The 23,179-nt window shown below is 37.0% G+C and overlaps 1 protein-coding gene across 2 annotated transcripts in view; it reads right to left on the reverse strand.

The window, feature by feature from the left end:
* Positions 1-23,179, reverse strand: part of Elovl2 (ELOVL fatty acid elongase 2) — a 48,197-nt gene that overhangs the window by 20,768 nt on the left and 4,250 nt on the right. The window contains exon 2 of one of the 2 annotated variants that reach the window (XM_046453530.2): positions 2,037-2,138. The exons of the other annotated variant lie outside the window; for it this stretch is intronic. Within the exon in view, the coding sequence (XP_046309486.1) occupies positions 2,037-2,138 (102 nt within the window). The remainder of the gene's footprint in view (positions 1-2,036; positions 2,139-23,179) is intronic. 2 annotated transcript variants of the gene reach the window in all.

Below are 23,179 nucleotides of genomic sequence, written 5' to 3' on the forward strand. Positions count from 1 at the left end.
CTTCATACTCTGCTTCATTCAACATTTTTAATGAATTTATATGTCTGTCAGATAGCTGAAGACATAGAAGTGGTTGGCGCAAAAGCATACAGATAATTGGGAAGGTGAGGCATATAGAAAGGTGAATAGCAAGAAATTGAGGGACAGCCTCCAACTGCCAGGGTGAAAGATATAGGAGTGAAGAGTGAGATGGGTTTTTAAAGATAATTAGAAACAAGATAGATTAGAAGATAGGGGAACGGTCCTGCCTTCAGATCTGAGCAAGACAAGTGCTGTCCCGAGCTCCACACTTTTGAGGACTCTTCTCTAGTCATCCTTTGGCCATACCCCATCACACAGGAAAAAAGTTATTTTGGCCAAGGAAACACATTTACCCATGGGCACAATGTCTCCTCTCCAGACTGTCTCAAGATCCCAAGGCCTCAGGACACTCTACCAACTAACCCGAACACACTTCTAAAACTCCTTGCCCCAACAAAAAAGTCCATGTTCCATGTTTGTGGCTGTGTGCAATAGATAGCTAAGGAACAGAAAGGATGGAAGCAAGGAGGATGTGTCCCTGATGACTTCTTACAGTGGGTGGGAATGTAAAACAGAACAATCACTTTCAAAACAGTTTGGCAGTAAAAACAAACATACACCCACTATATGATCTAGCACCCCACTTCTGGGTATCCACCCAAGAGAAAAAAAGAGAATATTTCCATGCATAGACTGGTATGAAAATATAGCAGCTCTGTAACAGCTAAAAATAGAAACCCGAAATGTCCACCAACAGGTGGTAAGTTGGGAACTGTCATATAATGAGACAGGTAGAGCATAAAATTATGCTGCATGAAGCAAGCTAGATTAAAGAATATATACTACATATTTCCATTTATATAAAGTATAATTTATAGTGACAAAAAGCAAATCAGTGGTTGCTTGTGGACTGCAAAGGAAGAAACCAGAATATCCTTCAAAAATAAGAGTTAAGTAAGGACATCTGCACATATGCTTAAGTGAGAATTGGTAGCCAGCAGAACTGCACTATATAGCATGTTAAAGATGTCTTCACAAAAGATAAGTGATTCCACATGGAAAGTAGAATTTAGAGAAAATCAAAAGCAATAGAAATGGATCTCACTGAAGAGCCATAACGCAGAGCACCCTAACACAGGCTAGCCTACCCTGACTCATGACTGCTTCTGTCACTGCCAGCACCACCACTACCACCTCTTATGCCATCTCGTCCCTACCCCAGGAAGCAGCACTGCTTAACACCTGGCTGATATCCTATGCCTGTTCCTTCTGCTAGCAGAAGACTGCCTGGAGGTGGGACAGTCTTCCTGGCAACTAAATGGGTAACTCCCCCCCACACACACACACACACACTCCTGTGTCAGCCATCACCTTCTGTGGATATGTGGCAGACGCGAAAGCCAAGAAGGTCACATTTTACTTGTTGCCACCATGATGCTCAATGAAACTCCCACCCTAACTGTATCAGCCGGGTCAACATTACCCCAAATCTTCAATGCAAGGCCACTTCATGTCTGTGAACTGAAGGCGTGGAGCTTGGGGTCACTGAGAACACCACAACAGCCCACCTTTTCTTCAGAAAAGGCTGCCCTACAGTCAGAATTTAACCACCAGGATCAAGGGCCATTTCACGGAAGCTGAGGCAGGAGGAGAGGCTAAAACGAACCCCACTACAAAACCCTGCTATGCCGCTTCTGATCTCTAAAGGACCCAAGATTCAGCTGTCTTTCCTTCCTCTCTTCCTTCACTTCCTTTGTTACCTTCCCCTCTTCCATCTCCTTTCCTTCCTTTCTTCTCTCTCCATTCTTTGTCTTAAGCATGTTGTAGTTCTTAGCATCTGTCTACCATGACATTGTGTTGTATATAAAAAACCAGTGATTCAAGAGCTCAGTGTTTGTTCGGTTTTGTTGATAGTTTTATACATTTTGAAGACAACCAGAATAGCAATTCCTCAGCACAAACTCAGTGCTTTTTAAAATTAGCAAAAGCATCAAGATCACAAAACAGACTCTTACATGTAAAAGGAGACATGGATCCAAATCCTTTCTTCCTTGTGTTTCACAGTGAACTAAGTCTGAAGTGCTCGATGACAGCACATTGGGAGTTGGGACAGCCAGCTGAGGAATGGAGCATATTGGGATTAATCTGACACTCCCTAGTAGTTTCCCAGGTCAAGGCTTAGGGTCAAGGCTGAGTTGTACATAATGAGGCTTTTATATTGTAAAAGGGCTCAGGATGGTTGTCAAAAGTTGAAACCTCTTTTGGCAGACTCGATTGTTCCCAGCCTGTCCCTCAAGTATCTGAAGAAACTATATGTGTTCACATTTGTGACTGAAACTAAAAGGCTCAGACGATTGATAAGTGAACAGACACAAACACATCCAATTCTTTGGCTGCCATGCAGATGACCTGACAGTGTGTATTATGCACACGTTACACTGACACTCTGACCTGCCTTTCGGGGACCTACTCACTCCATATCCCCACCTTCCCACTAGTGTTCTCTGGAGAGAGCAATGAGTGAAGTTAGGTTGAGGGTAGGCAATGGGTGGGGGTACAACAACTCTAAATTGTTGTGTGTCTTACAGAATGATTTCCAAAACTGAAATCTTAGTCTAAATTAAGTCCTGAAAAATCAGAGGAACACTTACATTTGGTTATCACATCTTAAAATAGAAATGAGTGAACCATATGGCGAGTAATACTGGCTACTATTTATCAAACACTTATGTGCTGGGCATTTGAGGTACACCATCCATGGTTTCACAACAGCCTTAAAAGCTGGGAATCTTTCCTGACTTACAGATGTTGAGCTGCTGGCTCAAGAGCACTGTGGCCACATCAGGCTTGAACTAAAGTGCAGCACCCTCCCTCAGGGTTCTCATGCCTTTAGATGGAGAGGTTCCAGAGCCTGGGTGTCAGAGGAAGTCTCTAAGCAGGGCTAAATGACAGCATGTCAGGAGATGGGACAGCCAGCAGGGCTCACCTTCCTTCCTTGGGCTGCAGTGTCTGGCAATATTCCTGGGTAACTCTGAATCGGCAGGGCAATTTCAATTAGGGGATAAACAGACTTTACAAAGGCCAGAAATGATGACTACAGTTTTGTTTATTATGTTCCGCCCTCCCACGTGGCTCTCCATCTCATTTAGGGTCTAGTCAAATGACAGCTCCTTACACATCTCCCTGGTCATCTCTCATGGGTCCAATTCCAAGGAGGAGGATGGCACCTGCTTGTGGGGTCTGGGCCTGTGCTGTAGAATCACTGGCCATCTCCTGACCTGCTCTACCTTTTCTTCCTAGCCCTTGTCATTACCAAACTTTTCACTGGCTGTTTTGTTTACTGTTTGGGTCCTCCACCAAAAATGTAAGCTCCCATAATCCCCGAGAACAATGACCGACCACAAAGGGCATTTAATATTTATTGAATGAATTGATGAAACTTTCTTCTTCTAAACATTCACAATACTCATCTGCTCCTTTTTTCATATGACTTTGGGTACCTTGTTAACATTCTCATATATGTTGATTTGGTTTCTAATGTATTTTGAATGACTCTGAGCACTCACAATGCTAGGTTTACCCTCAGAGCCAACAGGACCCATGTTTTCTTAATTTCTCTTTTGAAGTTTCTTTCCTCCAAAGAGCAAAGAAAACAATTTCTTCTATGAATAAATAAACATAGATATGTACACACACACACACACACACACACAGTTTTTCACATACAATACATATACCTCTTCTTTTCCTTTTTGGTGGCATGGAAGGGAGATAAGACCTGTGTCTCTCCTGATCAGGTCATAATATTTCTATTAAAGCATCATAGGACTGGATTCAGATGCTGTGTCAGTCTGCTGATAAGCACCACAAGGTTTTCTCATGTGAGCTATACAATTCAAGCCTTACCACATTCCTCCAAATAAACTTTTAAAACTATATGGCAATTTAAATTTTTATCCCTATTGAATTTATCTTCATTTCCACCTTATTTTTGCCTCTTGACAAGATCAATTCGAATTCCAAGACGTATATTTGTCTCCTCTCCCAATTTAACATGTTTGTTTCAAAATTTTGACACCTTTATTAAAATAATAAAATGAAATTGAGTAGTCCAGGTAAAAGGAAAAATAGCCTTCTGGAATGCCTTTCTATAACTTCAAGGACTGCCTTTCTCTAAGAAACGAAACCATGGTGAAGTTGGATAACAAAGCACAAATTTGACTTAAGGACATTTGGCTTAGATAAATAAATAGTATACCTATTTACCTAGCATGCGTGTCCAAGTTAAAAAAAATTCTTTTTCACAATACACATCAAACTGTTCCAGCTGATCACCTCTAGAGAGGAGGAGGGGGGTGAAGCTTCCTCTCTATACCTCCGTCAGTGTTTAGTTTTTAACAGTAACTCACTATCAATACATCAGTTACATAATTGAACTATTACAACTAAAATCTAGAAAATTAATGGAATTACAGAAAAGTTGTACAATGCTCTCCTTGAGTTGGAAAAGAAAATCAATTTTTAATGGGTTGGTTTGATAAAATATGTATCATATAAAATGTCTACAAAGTATAACCCTACTTAGAAATTTTTGACTAAGTACCTGACAAGCAACTTAAATTTCCATCAAATATTTTATTATTTTGTATTGATACAAACAGATTAGTGATCAGTCCAATTCTCTATAGTAATCAGCACACATTTGGTTAAATCTTGAATCTCAAATCAGGAAAATGATATTTTACTAAATGCATATCATTAAAAATGAATACAATGAATTAATTTCTTTCCAGTCCTTTTGAAAGTTATGGCCTTCTTTCCCAGAGTATGGGAATAAAATCCAAACACATTTATCTCATAACATTTTGTTCCATTGTCTTAGATGTGGAATACATATAAAAAACTTTCAGTATATAATATAAAATTTTATAATCTGGGATTATATAAAACTATAATAATAATGCTGATTAATATAATGATTTCCAACCTATTTTAATGCAACTGTTGTCAATTTCACAGAAATAATTACAGCATTGAAAACTTTGAACTTTATGGGTTAAAAGATATTAAATAACTTGCCTTAATTTTAACTGAATAAAATAAAATCTGCTAAACAGAAAAACAAAGTTTCAATTTCATGATTAAAAAATTTTTAAAAAGTTATTCTGTGATTCAGTATGCAAAGAGCAAAAAAGCCAAGAATGCTAAGTTTGCAATTCAAGATATTTATAAGTATTACAATTTAAACTTCCACAGGAAGTGGTGAGTGAATATAAAACTCCTTGGAGATTTAATCCAAAAACAGATATCTGTACTCAGGACAACTTGGAATTGTACCAGTTTCTGAATTTGGGGACATGGGGAAAGAATAAAGCTCTTTCACAATTAACAGTAGCAATGAAAGGAGATTCTGTTTGAATGTGCTCTGGTTATCAAGTACTGACCAGAGGGGAAGCAGGTTGGCTATTCTGCATGTACAAGTGGTACCCTTTTGGAAATGAAAACAAAGCAAACCTTTTAAATGATTTCTTGGAAAAAATATAAGTCATTATTCCTTATTTTTAAATAATGCTCACAACTAGCATGGGAGGAATAGACAAACTCTAGATAGGGCAGAGGGGTGGGAGGGGAAGGGAGGGGGCATGGGGTTAGAAATGATGGTGGAATGTAATGGTCATCATTATCCAAAGTACATGTGTGAAGACACGAATTGGTGTGAATATACTTTGTATACAACCAGAGATATGAAAAATTATGTTCTATGTGTAATATGAATTGTAATGAATTCTGCTGTCATATATAAATTAAACACAGTTAATAAAAAACAATGCTCACATCTATATTATTTGTATATATAGTCTAAAACTAAATAGTACTTAAATGTATTTATGGTAAGTTAAAAGGTGTATTCTTTTACTGCTATACTGAGCAAGAGACAAAATGAGAGGCATATAGACAGACTGGTTACACATTTCTTTGTTTTAAGATATAAAACCAACCAATATGGAAATTTATGAAGCAATCCAAATTCTGAAATCCTTATTCAACACTTCTTTGTTTGGCAGTATAATGTCACTAAAGTGATAGCTGTACCACTCTTCGCTGTGTAAAGTTTTTTCTAAGAGGTAAAGGAAAAAAATTCATACCTCTCCCTTAGCATTTTAACCCAGACAATATCAAGTCAAACTGAACACCATTAGCAGCCATTATGAGAACAGTAACAACAACAAAAAAATCATCAACAGCAATTGCAGCCTAAGCTGTGTATGCACAAAAATGGGAAGGACATCCCCCTTGCCTTTATGATGGATAGAGTGTGTGACAAACTAATTTTAGATATTTTAAGTTCATGTTATTTTACACACCTTCTGGGACCTCAACTTAATTCACCTAAGTTCACTCATCAGTGTTCAACCATCAGTCATCACGGTCTCCCAAAACAGGCTGATGAGTAAAGACAAAAGTTATCTATTACAAGCTATACACCATGTGTAACTAAGCCAATGCCTTTGCCAAGATATTGTGTAAAAATGAAGAAAATTAGCCAGGCAGTGGCACATGCTTGTAATCTCAGCAATTTAGGAGGCTGAGGCAGGAAGATCACAGATTCAAAGCAAAGCTCAGCAACTTAAGCAAGACCCTGTCTCAAAATAAAATTTAAAAAGGAGTGGAGATGCAGTTCAGTGGTAAAGTGCCCTGGATTCAATCCCGGGGATGGCAAAACAGATAGAGTAAATTAATTAATTTAATTAAGAAAAGAAAGAATACTATGTAAATATAAGGCTCTGATCCCCATTTAAAAAAATAATCTACTTGGCTATTGTTTTGACTCCTGCTAAATGAGCACTTTTATGAAAGGGTAATGACTACCCTTTTTTAAAAAAAATTTATTTTGTTATGTATGTCAACAGAATGCATTACAATTCATATTACACATATACAGCATAATTTTTCACATCTCTGGTTGTACACAAAGTACAGTCACATCCTTTGAATCTTCATACATGTACTTAGGGTAATGATGACCATCCCATTCCACCATCTTTCCTACCTCTATACTCCCTCTATTTCCCTCCCTCCCCCTTTCCCCTATCTAGAGTTAATTTAATCCTCCCATCCCCCACCACACAGCATATTATGAACCAGCATCATTAAATCAGAGAAGTCATTCAGCATTCGGTTTTTTAGAATTAGCTAATTTCACTTAGCATTATATTCTCCAGCTCCATCCATTTACCTGCAAATGCCATGATTTTATTCACTTTCAATGCTGAATAATATTCTATTATGTATGTATACCACATTTTCTTTGTCCATTCATCTACTGAAGGGCATCTAGGTTGGTTCCACAGTTTAGCTATTGTGAATTGTGCTGTTATAAACATTGATGTGGCTGTGTCCCTGTAGTATGCCGTTTTTAAGTCCTTTGGGTATAGACCAAAGAGCGGGATAGCTGGGTCAAATGGTGGCTCCATTCTCAGTTTTCCAAGGATTCTTTCTACTGCTTTCCATATTGGTCGCACCAATTTGCAGTCCCACCAGCAATGTATGAGCATGGTATTGGACCAAAATAGACTTGTAGACCAATGGTACAGAATAGAGGTCACAGAGACTAACCCACATAATTACAGTTATATTTGACAAAGGCACCAAAAATGTACATTGGAGAAAAAACAGGCTCTTCAATAAATGGTGCTGGGAAAATTGGAAATCCATATGCAACAAAATGAAATTAGACCCCTATCTCTCACCATGCACAAAACTCAACTCAAAGTGGATCGAGAATCTAGGAATTAAGCCAGAAACACTGTGTCTATTACAAGAAAAAGTAGGCCCAAATCTCCATCATGTTGGATTAGGCCCCAACTTCTTTAATAAGACTCCTATAGCACAAGAATGTCAAGAATTAATAAATGGGATGGATTCAAGCTAAAAAGCTTCATCTCAGCAAAAGAAACAATCAGTGAAGTGAATAGAGAGCCTACTACCACATGCAGGTCAGATAGAGCAGGTCAGATTCTTACCACATGCAGGTCAGATAGAGCACTAATCTCTAGAATATATAAAGAACTAAAAAAATCTTAACACCAAAAAAACAAATAACCCAATCAATAAATGGGCCAAGGAACTGAATAGACACTTCTCAGAAGAAGATATACAATCAATCAACAAATATATGAAAAAAAAATGTTCACCAAAAATGAAATTACCATGGCTTTTGCAACAAGGTTCTTTGCAACAAGAAGTACAAAAACTCTAAAAAAAGTAACCTTGAGCAAAGCATGATAGCACATATCTATTATCCCAGTGGCTCTGGGGGCTGAGGCAGGAAGATTTCAAGTTCAAAGTCAGCCTTCACAAAAGCAAGGCACTAAGCAACTCAGTGAGGCCTTGTCTCTAAATAAGATACAAAATAGGGCTGGGGATGTAACTCAGTAGTAGAGAGCTCCTAAATTCAATCCCCAGTATTCCTCCCCAAGTAAAAAAGTAACTTTAGGCATTTTCTTCATTAGACTATTTTTTAGTTCAACTGCATGCCAACAAGGTCTTCTTTTAAATGCTTATCTGTGTTAACTTTTTCAGGGTGAAAGGAAAGTTTTAAAAATAACAACTGCCTATTTGAAAAAAGTAGCCTTGACCTAAATGGGCTTTCTTTTTTTCTTTTTGTATTACTGAGGATTGAACCCAGAGGCACTCTACCACCAAGCACATCCCTAGCTTTTTTCATTTTTGAGACAGGGTCTGACTAGGTTGCTGAGATTGGCCTCAAACTTTCCCTCTTCCTGCCTCAGCCTCCCAAGTCATTGGGATCACAGGCATGCACCACCACATACAGCTTAAATTGGGTTTTTGAAGAGCAAGTTTGGTTCGGGAGGAAAAAGCATGAGTTTGTACCTAAACTCCAAGGACAAATCTGTTTGGATTTCCTGCCAACAGAGAGAAACTGTTATACAGTCCTTCTGACCTGTTTTAAAAAATTCAGAAAAAAAGAATTAAGGTTGTTCCATGCCCCCCACCCCTGCCAAAAGATTTCAGTGGCCTTGTTAGGTGAAGCAGCAGCAATGTGCAACAGAAGCACAGAAAATGGCTTTGTAAGGCTTCAGCACCCTCCCGCAACTTCCAGCCCACCTTCTTCAGAGTGCAGAAGTTCTATTTTCTTAATCAACTCTGAAGTAAAAGCAGCTTTAAGCCCACTCCCCTGGTCCCCATCCTCTACCCCCAGCTGCCAACCCTATGGCCATCCATTCTTATATAAGTTTTTGAAGCTACTACTGAAAATAATGTAAAATTCATAATGACCAAATGAACCTAGTTCTGGTTTCATGTATGATGCCAGTATCTGGTGTACATAGGATTGATGACTAATTTAGAAAAAAAACAGGCAAGACAAACCTGAAATCAGTGAGACCAAAATCTGTAGCCTTTGAAGTTAAAATTCAGTGATTTGTGTGATGAGTTGGGCTGCTTTAGGCATTTCATTCGTTTGACCATTTTTTAGTTCAACTGCACGGCAGCAAGGTCTTCTTTTAAATGCTTATCGGTGTAACTTTTAGCAGGGTGGAAGGAAAGTTTTAAAAATAATAATTGCCTATTTGAAATAATTATGAATGTACAATAAAAACCAAAGTGCAGTCAGAAAAGCGCAACCATGGACATCAAAATAATTTAAGAGAATGCTCCCAAATTATCTTTAAAAAGTGTACAGGTATGACTCAATCTGTTCCCTTGTCCATTAGAAAGTACTTGGTTTCTATAAAATAAACAAAAATATTCTAACAATTACTTTCATAATTCTTAGAATATTTTCTTGGCAGAAGTCTTCGCCTAGTTTTAGCCTTTTAGCTCCCAAAGATGATTTGGTTTTTCTTTTCAGATATGGCTTTCAGAGATGTCTTGTTATAGAGAGTGTTAACTACTGTAGTTAATGCCGATGTGCAAGATTTAGTGTTTTTCCTTTCAACCTACAGAAGGGAAAGGATAAATGCAGTAACACTAGTGGGTAGTAAGGGGATCACAGGTGTGCACAGGCGAGCTGAGAACATTCTGGAGTTTTCTTCCAGCTGGTGTTTTCAGGATGGTGAAATGGACATAGCAACACAGGAGTTATGACAGTTAACGACAGCATGGCTTCCACTTTGCAAGTGGTCTCAGCCTCATCCGTGGTTCTGGTTGTTTCTCCAATAGCGGCCAAATTAGTCCTGTAAGTAAAGACTTACAGTTTCCTGATCAACTATGTAAAAAATAAATGTGTATTGGGGTTAGATTTATTTAAAAAGGCAAAGGAGTTGCTAGACTATCAATTTTTTGTTTTAGATTATTGTTGGCTTTTAAAGGATAAAGTCTGGTTAACTCATTTGCATGGCTTTAAAACACAGCCCAGGGTTGAAAGGGTAAATGACTCAGACACAGCCAGTAGCAAGCCTGGCAGGTCACACAGGGCTGGCCATCAGGATACAGTAAGGCAGCTCCTGGCAGGACATCCAAAGGATCCTCTCAGCTACAAGGATGGGCAAGCTGGGTTGGGCTGGGCTGCAGGAGAGCACCTCCTTTGTTTTACTGACAAACTAGGAGCGGTGGGGAAACAGCTGCTTATTAATGGTTTTTAATGTCCACCGTCTCATCAGTAAGGAGATTTAAGTCTCAGAAACTTATTATGATGGTAGCAGTGGGAAGTGATAGAGAACCTTACCACAGTCTCTTAGACAGATGCAGGCTGACTTTCACCTATTATCTAGGCTCATTCTAGTTTGCTATCCCTCAGTCCATAGAATTCTCTAATTGAAGAGTCACTTAAATATATTAATAAAGAAAGCTATTTGATTCCATGCCAGAAATAGTTACTTCATCTTAAAATATTTTAGCATAAAGCAAATTTATGTCAAACCCATAAGAGCAGCTTGCATACATTTAGCAAAATGTCAGAATATAGAAGGAATTCAGGGTTGATATGTTAATTAGAAGTCCTATATTAACCAAAATGGATTTTCCCAATTCTGTAAAATCTTAAGGGAATATCTATGCATTTAACCCTTAAAGATTAAGGGCTAAAAAGTTTCACTACAAAGATAGTAATAATCATCATAAGCCAGAAAGCACCAGAATATGCATTAAGAGATCTACATTCTTAACTTGGGTCTGGCAAGTCAAAATAACAAGTTTTGTGGTCTTGGACTTCAATTTTACTTATATATACACACATATATGTGTGCATATATATTCATCCTTTTTATGACGAATGAATTAGCTGCTATTGAGACATATACCTAGAAACAAAGATTTTATGAAGACAAAGATTCACAGATATCAATTATGCATCACTACATTTTAGAATCAGTAAAATAAGTATACTTTTGAGTTGTTATTCACATGTAATTCCAACATGATCCCTGGATTAATGATGTTAAAATCTGCCTTTAAACTTGGGTCTCTAGCTTTTTATGTATCCAGCACATAGAAAGTAGAAGTAGTAACAGAATTTTTTTTTTTTTTTTACCAGTCTATACAATGCAGCCTGATTTCTTCATATGAACTTTAACCATGCAGATTACTATTATTACACCCAGCAGATTAACTAACCTTAGAGATGTACAATTGATAAATACAAATTATATATGCTAGTAGTGTACAGCATGATGTTTTAAAATATGTATATTTCAAATATAAATGGAACCGTTAAATTGGGCTAATCAACATGCATTTCTCACATCTCTTATTTTTTTAAAAATATTTATTTATTTTTTTTAGTTTTCGGCGGGCACAACATCTTTGTTTGTATGTGGTGCTGAGGATCGAACCCGGGCCACACGCATGCCCGGCGAGCGCGCTACCGCTTGAGCCACATCCCCAGCCCTCACATCTCTTATTTATTATTGTGAGAACACTCAAAATTTATTCTCTTAACAATTTTCAAGGATATTGTTATTAGCTAATAATCATGTTGTAAAATAGATCTTGTAAACTTATTTATCCTGTCAAACTGAAATTTTGTGTCCTCTGACCAACAAAAGATTTATATCTTTAGGTAAAATATATTGAAAATCTTTAGTGTGAGTATTTCTGTTCACTAAATTCATCCTTATGTTTTATGAAAAATAATTTTAAAAACGTAAAGAAAAATGTCAATTTTTATTGTAAGGATTCACTGCCTATCACAAGGTAAAAGCATAAAAACTAGCTCTGCATGGTCCAGTTATCATTTTGAATAGAAAAAGAGCTCAAAAAGCAGTTATTTTTTTCAACCTCAGATGAATGAACAGTTTTTCAACTCTTATAATATCAGAGAGTCATAAACATCTATTTCAACTTTCCATCGAAATATTTCCACAATTCTGATAGACATTTACCTACCATACTAGAAAACCTCCAGTGAGGAACCTTAGGTTCTGGGTGTGGGGGAGATCTGGCTGTGACATCCATCACTGCACTGATCACCAGGGTTGATGAGGCTGATCTGGTTGGCTGGTGGGTGTCCCCTTTCCCCTCTCTTCTCCCCGTGTATCCCTCCAGAATCTGTGTGATAGGACGAGGGGCACAGGCTGTGGTCAAGGGCAAGGCACAGGTGCAGCTGTGCTCCCCTGCCAGAGCCTCCAAACCAGCTCAAAAGGTCTAGCTTTAAATGTTTCTTATTTTTGGAAAGCCCTTCCTAATTTTGTGCTAAAAAATCTTTCAGGTTTGTCCATTTTTAAACAATTTTAGAGCTCTCGGAAGTGAACATTCAGAAAGTAATAGAAATATTATTACCACTCCTAATATGAACACCGTATATCTATTGATATAACCAATTCTTTTGCTTGGGCCTCTCTAAAACCTTTTCCCCTGGCACCTTCCTTCAAATGGTCTCCTTTGGACTTTTGCCAGTGCAGGGCGGGGGTCTACACACATGGATTTCTCTTCTTTTCAATCAAGCAAATGACGACGGCAGAGTTCCTTTTTAACTACATCTAAGTCGCACTGGTTAGGGGATGCCTTTTGCTCTTTGGGGATTTATTTTCTAGTTTTAGATTTGGATAGCATTTTAACTCCTTAGTAGAATAAAACAAAGTCAATCCAGAATATTGCATGCTTCATTGGCTACAGTTGCCAAGATAAACCATTGCATGATTTATTCTAGTTCTCTGGCTCTTTAGTTTGGTCACTTTACAAGGAGATTTTACTATTGACTAGAAGCAGGTACAAAAAACAGGCTGACCCATGATTGAATGGCTTCAGTGCAGAGCAACTGTTCCCATCAGAAGAGTAAACTGTCTCCATATTGTGACAATGGTGGTCAGCTTTCTTTTCCTTTATTTTTATTTAGTGATTGATAAAAAGGGAAAAGATTACATTCTTCACATTAGCTACTACAGCAGTCATAAAGCTAACTATTATTTTTTTTTCCATTTTAGAATACATCAAGAACTTCCCAATTTTAGAATTCCGTCATCACTTATTTCTTCATTACATACACTCCAGATGATGATGATAACAGGAATAACAAGTGAAAGTAGCAAGAAAGTGTCACTAGATACCGGCCATTGTACTGGATATATTGCATCCTATTATCTCTTTTCTTTCTCTTAACTACTCTGTAAGGTAAGTATTTTCTTTCCGCCTTGACAGACTGGTAAAATAAGGCTTGGAGAAATAAAGCCACTTGCCCCATTTCATAGAGCTAATGATGAGTGACTTGTTTATAGGACGGCTGTGTCTTCCTGCCAGTCACTCACGTTGTGATTATTTTCAGCCATACCTGAGTCTAGTGATCACTTCAGGTTATGGCCAAGAGGTAGCATGGCATTCAGCACAGTTCACTGCAAAGAATGGGAGTTTACACAAGTCCCAGTCTTGACTCTGACTCCAAGTAACTGCATATCTTGGGTAAACCATTATCTCTGAGCAGCATCTTTGTTATCTAGGAAACGGGGCTAATCACCCTAACCTCACAGTGTTGTTGTGAAGAGTCAACAACCTCATATTTGTAAAGGCATCTATGACAGGCAGGACATGGAAGGTAACAGATAGCACCTCAGTGTTCTAAGTTTTCGAATCCCAATGCAGGGACACACTGTCATGGCTTTCCATTCCCACTGCCATCAGACTTATCTCCAAGGGGAGTGTCATCCTAGAGAAGCATCCTCCTTTAGTGCTTTTGTCAAGAATGACATCTTGAAAAAAATAAAAATAAAAGAGGAAATTCAGTGGTGTAAAAAGGAGAGTTGCAATTCACTGAATTTTGGCACTGCTCCATGGGACAGTCAATATACAATTCTCAAAAACAACACTGGAATGAGGTGTGCATATGAAAAGAGAGAAGGGAGAGGACACTACCGGTTCCTGAGAGCCCTTCACAACTGACTTCTGGTTAGGAAACAAATATTTATGTTGTACAATTGGAGTAAAAATGCTCTCCTTATTCCTTTATATCCCTCTCTCACCTGGACTTGCCTCAGTTTCCTTATCTGTAAAAAGGGAATGACAGTAGCAAAGTCCAGAGTTGCTGTGAAGTTGAGTGAGCAAAGAAGAGATTCCTATAGCTGCTGGGAAGTAAAGAACACTCGATCAGATGTATTCGTTGCTATTACTGCTTATATTTGGTCATTCTGTCTTTCCATGATGGGGAAATTGGCTTATTCTTTTCACAGATGTTGAGAATGACAAACCCAGCCTTCTGTGTTATCAGTTCTCTACAGCTGCATGGAGGCAACCTGTCAATTCATTTAGCCAAGACAACAGGATTAAGGTTTAACAGAACAACAGAAGGTCTCCTGCCCTGTGGCTCATCTGTCCTGGATGCAGTTCTTAATTAATAGAATTCTGATCTGAGACTCTAATGCAGATCCCAAATCCAAACCTATTTTTAACTTGGAAGGGGAGATGTGAAGCATAGAAATGAAGAGAATAATAAGACAAACACATGCATGTTAAAATTATATCATTTTTGCTCCAAATCTTTTAAAATTAATTAATTCAAAAAATGTTTATGGGTATCTGTCATGTGCTGGACACTGAGAAATAAGACAATGGATAGGGATGTCATTTCCTCGGCACATCCCCGGACCTTGCTTCCCTTCTTCTGTCTGCATTCCCCGTTGCTACAGATTTCCAGACACTCACAAGAGGCTTTGGGCATTTGGGTTCATACACACTATACGGTACACACTGGCCTTTCTGTGGCCCCTTCTGCCCCAGCCTTGTTTGCTGGCTGCACTCCACCACGTGGGTGCTCTATACTGTTATGTGTCCATTTCTTTACTAGTGGACATTTTAGGTTGTTACCAATTTTCTGTCATTATGAAAAGTGCTGCTTTATACAAATCTCTATGTTCACAAGTCACAATTTCTCTAGGAATAAATCTAGTTGTGGAGCTGCTATGTTGTTTAAAGAGTGCATTTTTAATTTTTGTAAAAACTCTCACATTGCTCTGAAAAATTTACAGAACCTGCTACTGTTTTTAATTTTTGCCAAGTCCATGTGTTTACCATGGTTTTAATTTGCATTTCCATATTGCTATTGCAGTTGTGCAAGTTTTAAAATGTTTACTCACATAATATAGTTTCCTCTTCAGTGAGCTACCTATGTATGTGTCTATGTATGTATATATATATATTCATTAACTGATACTAGGGATTGAACACAGATGAGTCACATACCTAGCCCTTTTTATTTTGAGACAGGGTCTAAGTTGCTAAAGCTGGCCTCAAATTTGTGATTCTTCTGCCTCAGCCTCCTGCGTTCTGGGATTACAGGCATGTGTAACCACGCCCAGAAGTGAGCTGTCTTGAATATCCTTCATTCATGTTCCTAATGGATTATTTGACTTGTGTTTAAAGTCATTTTTATATCCTGGATGTTACTTTTTTTGTTTATGTACATTGAAAATACCTTCTTCTAGCCTGCCCTTATTTTTATTTTGATGTGGTCAAACCTATCACTTTTTCTTTTTCCAGGTATGGCCCCAGTCCAAATCTATCATCATTTATGTTTTTTAGTCTCATTTAAGACATTATTCCTTCCATAACCTATATTTTCTAATACTTTAAAGCTTCACTTTTCTTCAGTGTTTTAAGTAGTCTGAAATTTATTTTGTAGATGTCAAGTAGAGATCTAATCTATCCAACCCTATTCCCTGAGCAGTCTCTTCTGCTTTGTAATGCCACCTCTCTCGTAGCAAGGTCCCACATCTACACGGACTTTCTCTTTTTGTCTCACTGATCCAGATGTCTATTCAGAAATTTCCACATTTCTATGGCAAAACCAAAGATGTTTTCCTATTATAAACAGGGAAGAACTAGAAGTCAAAGGCCTGGACTCCAGTTTTAGTCTGCTACAGATGTGTTGGAGAAGTGACTTTTTATGCTTTGATTCTGTCAAACCTCTAATAGGATGTTTAAAATATTTGTCTATTTTGCTCCTTATAAGATTGAGGTCTTAGCTATGAAAAAAAAAAAAATTCAAGGTCTTAAAAATAGTGACAACACTATTAAATTGCAGAATTTATTCTAAAGACTGCCACAATTAATTTTCATATTTTTTACCACTTTGAATAAAAGTTTTTACCAAAACAAAAAGTAAGAGAGACCTGGATAGGACCTCTACAAGGCCATAAAAATCTAGTGTTAAACCTTTAATTTTTTTCTACCGTACATCCAAGATCATTGGCAAATCTAGGGAATTCGAGTAGCAGATACCATCTATTTTCACATGAACAAAGGATAATCAAATATCCCTTGAATCATTACAAATAAACCAAGCACTCAAGACACCTCTGACATTAGCAAACTGGCCTATTTGAGCACTTAGCTCAGGAGAGGAACTTGCAAACTTGTGTAAAACAAGGTGACTTCTGGAAAGGAAGACAAATACCAACAAACTCTAAGAAAATTTTCATTGTGTTTGTTTTTTAACCCCATTAAGATATTGGGTATTCCAAATGGCTAAAATGACAGTTTTGCTGTGGTGATGGTTAGTTGGTATTTTTACTATATTACCCCAAAATTCATGTATTCTACTGAAATGTCTTTAACCAAGAAATTACTTACTAAACTAAGAAAGCATTGCCAGAGATAGGAAACCTAAAAATACATGCCCCCCGAACATATATTATTATAAACATGTACCAAATTCAGAAACTTGACTCTGCCTTTCTCAAAGTAGTTTGCATCTTATTTTCTGTTTCTATAAAACAACTTACTGCACAAAGATATTTGTGTGCAAAAGCCCTACAAAATAAAAAGTACAAAAGATCATGACTTAGGGCTTAAAAACATTACTTTTAAATAAGTTTCTCTAAAAATATATAGTTCAAAAATTCTCCTCCGATTAGTTTGTCTTCAGCAAGGGATGCCTGATTGCATCTTTAAATTCTGCCCTCCATACAAAGGGTACAAAAAAAAAAAATTATTCTACCAAGCAGGAAAATGTTTTACACTGGAGGGAGTTATGGACTTTGACCAGAGACCTAGAAACGTCATTCTGTTTGGTTCAAAATACTCCCTTCTTGTCTTCAGTCAGTCCCTTGCACAGGAATTCATTCCAGTCCAGTTGGTCTATTAGTTGCTAATACACCCAACCTGTGTTTCCTCGTTTTTCCACTTAATCTAACACTGCCTGTTCTTCACTTATTATTCCCATTTATCCACTTAAACATGTAATCAAATTTCATTACTTCAAAATTGACAGACAAGAAGCTAAATGCATATATGCATCCTCTTTATTATTTCCAAAACAAATCCAATTATTTATCATATTTAGGTGGGAAAGACAGAGAATGGAAGATATATTTTCCTGCAGTGTAACTTTTAGGGGTTAAGGCAGTAGATTAAAGACTATTAAGAAGCTCAAGACAGACAATTTGATGCCAGTGGTTGGGCAGATAACTGAGGTTTAATGGTTATGTGGATCTCGAGATTTTTCAATGTTGTTATTCAAATCCATGAAAATTTTCCAAAAAAAATTCAGTTTTGTAATACCAATGCATCTATAGGTCAGAACACTAAGACAAAAATAGTTTTGAAACAAACATGAACTATGTTCACTAATTACTATTGTTCACTAATTACTCTAGCAGAATTAATCCTACAGATAAGGATCAGAAATCAGGTAATGAATCTTTTTTACTTTTTTTTCTTCTAAGAAAAAATCCTGCATGTTAAAATTCAAATCCATTATCATAGGAATTTGATTTGAGAATTTTAAAAATGTAAATGCATATACACTAATCAAGATAGTTTTAAAATATCTCCTGTTTAGGCATAGAGGGGGTGGGGAAAGGATTGTAAAGATGAAATGAGAGTCTACTACCAGCTGGCCTGTGTAACATGAGAATCTTAATGTCCTATCCTATCTGACCCACCTTCACTATGTGCTAGTTATTATACATGTCATAAATGAGACCACTGACGTTCAAATAACTAACCTAGTAACACATGGAATAGGGACTTGAACCCAGGAATGTGCAGCAAGATTTTTTTTCAAAAGTTGACAACATGAAAATAAGTGAAAGGCAGAGACATGTTACTTGAGCCCTTATAACCTCCTTCCCAGGCCCTTCCAGCCCCATGGATTATGGGAATTAGATTAATCTTCCTGAAAGATGCTGCTATCAGTGGACTCTCTATATCAAAAACTGGACCATTCTCTACCACCTACAAAATCTAGGAGAAACATCTTAGTCTAATACTTCAGAATCTGACTTGATTTCATCTCTCCCTGGTATAAACCCCATAATCATGTGATCCATAGACTTTACATATCCAAAAAGCAACTACTGAACACCTAAATGTGAGCTAGCTCCATGAGGACACCTCATCCATAAAATGCTTATTGTATAGTGTCTCTCAAATACATCTGTTACTACTTTCTGGGACATTACCCACCTATTTCCTCTAACCAGATGTTCAGCTCAATCCTACACTCCTCCCCTTTCCTGCATATCAAAATATAACCCAGTTGTGATTCAATATAGATCCCAATTCCTTCAGGAAGCATATAATAAACATTCGGCTAGAAAGTATTTCCTAGAGCATCAGATTTCTAATGTGAGGCAGGTGATTCCTAACATACAGATTCTCAGGCCTCTCCCTCAGAAATTCTCGTGCAGCAGGTCTGGCTACGCCCAGTCTGCACATGTGCATTTAAACATGTCTGTCAGATTCCTAGGGCCCTGTTCAAACCCACACTACCTCATCTATACTGTCTCTCAGACCACTGGTTTTTCTTTTTTCCTCTTCACTGAATTGTCTGGTCTACTGAGTACTCTGGTGTCACACAGATTTTTCTTCTTATTAATCCTTGATATTTTGGCTCCTAGTTACCAGTCCTCTGCATGCCTTGACCACATACTTGTTATGATAAATTAAAATTTACCCATGCCATAGAATCTGTATTTTGTGTATGAAAATCAGTCATGTTATTAGACTAGGTATTTCTATTAGATAGAAGGATATAGACATGGAAGCACATTTAGTAGCCTGAGGAGGACATGAAGGCTCTCTGATGACTTGAGGTATACTGCACTGGAAGAGACAAATCATCACTTTTGCTGTACACTTCTTGAAGCAGAGACTGTCTTTTATTTTAAATTAATAGTGCCTATATACAATCTGTAATCAGCAGTACTGAGTATATGTTGAATGAACAAAGTGTTGAATATATCTAATCAAAAAATGATTGAGTCAATGTATTTGCATGTATCCTTGAGAGCAATTTTAAAGACTCAAATATTCAATGTAAACAACATATTTCTTTCCTTCAAAAGAACGACAAATGAAAACTATTAATTTCAAAGTTCACACTAAGGGCTTAAGACTATTAGAGATACTTGTTCTAGCTTATATGAGGCAAGCATTCATAAGATTAGTGTTCTTTTCAGAAATGTATTATAACAGGGATGTTTCCATTGACTTTTTAAACTGTAAAGGTTAACAATTATTACAATAAACCTAGTTTGCAAAATGAACCTGGCAGCATTTTAGTGGCACTGGTAGGACTTGTTAGGGGTTGATGTCATAACTATGCTCTTGTTTAAGAGAGAAACACGAGTAACAAAACAATGAAACTAGCTTGGTTGCTTTTTGCATTTGTGAGGTTGAAAAAGACTTCAGACAATAAATCTCAGATTGACTTGTGATCTCATTTCTTTTTAGGAGTCTGAAAGCAGAAAAGGCCAAAGGAAGGTAGGATAATGGCTTCCTTGAAAATACAAGAGATAACAACTGCCTAGCCTGTGGAGACAGGGAAGTAAAGAGGCCCCAAGAACAATTTTGGTTGGGTTGCCCTAGAGGAGAGTACAGCCCACTGAGAGTTTTCCTGACAGCCCAAAGCACCCTCCCTCTTAAGCATAACTTCATGACTGACATTAGAACAGCCAGAAAATCTTATGTCCCCAAATCAAGGAAGCTGCTGTTCCAAGACTGCCTTCCCTATAACAATTTAAGAAAAGCCTAAAGAACAGGAGCAGAGGCTCCAAGCACAGACTTCTTTTATTCCTGCCATGCCTCAGCACTACACAGACTTCCCAGAGGCAGAGACAGTCAGGGGAACAGAACTGGATTTCCAGGAACACTGAAAATGACTCAAACTTATTTTTGCATTATGGACACATTGTCTTTTTCTTTAAGGGTATGAGTTAATTTTTAACTCCTTAATGGTCAATAAATTTTTGACCTTATGGAAGAAATAAGGTAGTCCTATTATCTGTGAAACTCAAAGATTTCACAAATCAAATTATGCTTAGTCACATGAAAAATTCAATGTGTTTCAATGGTTAAAAGTACTAGAAATAAAGCCAAATTATAAAATTTCATTATGAAATAAGAATGTATGTGCAAAGCTACTGCTTTTCTTTCTGATTGATGTCTTAATATTGCATTCTATTAAAAAACAGTGACTTGAAAATTATTAGTCTAGTTTAAGGGTGCTCCAATTTATTATTCTAATGTTTAATATGTGCATATTTTGTTCATGAACACCTCCATTACAAACAACACTTTTTCCTTGTAGGTCTCATTTTCTATACATACAAAATGGAAACAGATTTTTGTATATTTAATATGTTTAAGTATATATGTGCATATTACAGTTTGAGCATCCTTATCCAAAATCCAAAATTAAATCTGAAACTTTTTAAGCACTGACATGAGGCCACAGGTGGAACATTCCACACCTCACCTAATGTAATAGGTCACAGTTAATATACAGTTGCACTAAAAATATTACAATTACCTTCAGGTTGTACATATGAGGAATACATGAAACACAAATTAATTTCATGTTTAGACTTGGATTCCATCCCCAAGATATCTCATTATTTATATGCAAATATTCCAAAATCTAAAAAAATACAAAATACTTCTGGTCCCAATCATTTCAGATAAGACATCCAACCTGTGTGTTTGTGTGTATGTATGTATATGTATGTGTGTATTACATATATATAAATAAATACATATGTATATAATATGTGTTTATAATATACATATACATATGCGAGCATTTTATTTTTTATATATTTATATATTTACATATATGTGTATGCACATATATTTATGTAAAATCCATAAATATCTGTCTATTCTTGTAATTCATGGGGAGGAAACTACACAGAGAAGTCACAGTGATTCTCCCAAAGTACTTTGTTGAATTTATATGAGTATATTTAGGCTGGCTAATGGCTAGAATATATGGAATCGTAGAAATGCTGTCATTTTTAGATCAGAAGGTTAAGACCTGGCTTTGCTACCCACAGTATGTGTACCTCTGAACAAATCATTTCGTTTTTTTAAAAAATATTTTTCCCTTAGTTGTTGACAGATATTTATTTATTTATACATGGTGCTGAGAATCAAACCCAGTGCCTCACACATGCAAGGCCAGTGCGCTACTGCTGAGCCACAATCCCAGCCCTCATTTAGCTTTTTTGAAACTCAATTTTCTTAATTGTAAAGGAGGTTTTTGATACAGCATTTGTTTTCTTATAATGGAAGCTTCAAAAGAGTTAATGTGTACAAAAATGCATTGAAAATATTTAACTGATTAATAAATATAAAATGAGATATTTAAGATATAACTAATGCTAAAAATTACTATAAATACATATAAAGTAAAAAGTATTCTGCAAATTTATGTATCACATCTTTGGTTACATTGAGACTTTTTCATTTTAGCTAAGAACTTAATGCTATAATTATAGATTTCATGATGTAAAAATAACATAACCTGGCCCCTTCAACAAATTATACCATGAAATGCAAACTTAAGTATGGAAATGCATGTTTTAATTTTGTAAGAATTTATAATAAAATCACACATTTCATCATTTGAATATAATTACATAACCTGGCTCCTTCCACAAATATGACTGAACTGTAAACATAGTTGTAGGAGTGTATGCACTTTCTCCTTTACTAAAAGTTACACTGGCACATGTGCATTAATGAAGCAGCTATGTTACTGAAAGGTGTCTAAGCTGAATCATGATTATAATAAAATAAAATTGACTGCCTAAAGAGAGTCTGCAATTTGAAGGAACTACACAGTATCTTTGCAAAGCCAATGTTCATTTCTCAAACCACCATGGGGGATGTGAAGAGAACAGCAGTGCAGCAGGTCAGGAGAGCTGGCATTCAGCTTCTCAGCCAAAAGAGCTTAGCACTTCCTCCCCGCCAGGCAACAACCTGGGTGCTTGAGATACACTACTGAACAAAACTCTGGCCTCAGGAAATTTGCATTCAGGGAAGAAATAAACGATTTGATAAATAAAAACACAGATGGAAGCTGGAATTGTAGCTTATCGATAAAGCACCTGCCTAGCATGTGTGAGGCAATGGGTTGGATCCTTAGTGCCACATAAAAATAAATAAAGGTATGGTGTCCATCTACAACTAAATAAATAAAAAAATAAAAATAAAAAACCACAAGTGGTTCAATTCAAGTGTATGTAAATGAGTAACCTGATGAGGAGCATAATCAGGGCAGGTCTGACTGTGAAAGGATTAAGACAAACATCCAGCTCTCTGGGGGAAAAGCCATGCAGCCAAGGGAGGTAAAAAGGGGCACAGCACAGGCCCCTTGGGATTTTAACAATCTTGTAGAAAAGAACACCCAGTTAGCAGGTAGGTAAGAAAGACTTGATCAAGGGAATAGATCTAGTAAATACTAAAGCCAGGTCTAGACACTGGG

This window comes from Marmota monax, unplaced genomic scaffold (genome assembly GCF_021218885.2).
Source record: "Marmota monax isolate L192 unplaced genomic scaffold, Marmota_monax_Labrador192_F-V1.1 WCK01_AAM20220418_F8-fsc00029, whole genome shotgun sequence".
Taxonomy (NCBI): domain Eukaryota; kingdom Metazoa; phylum Chordata; class Mammalia; order Rodentia; family Sciuridae; genus Marmota; species Marmota monax.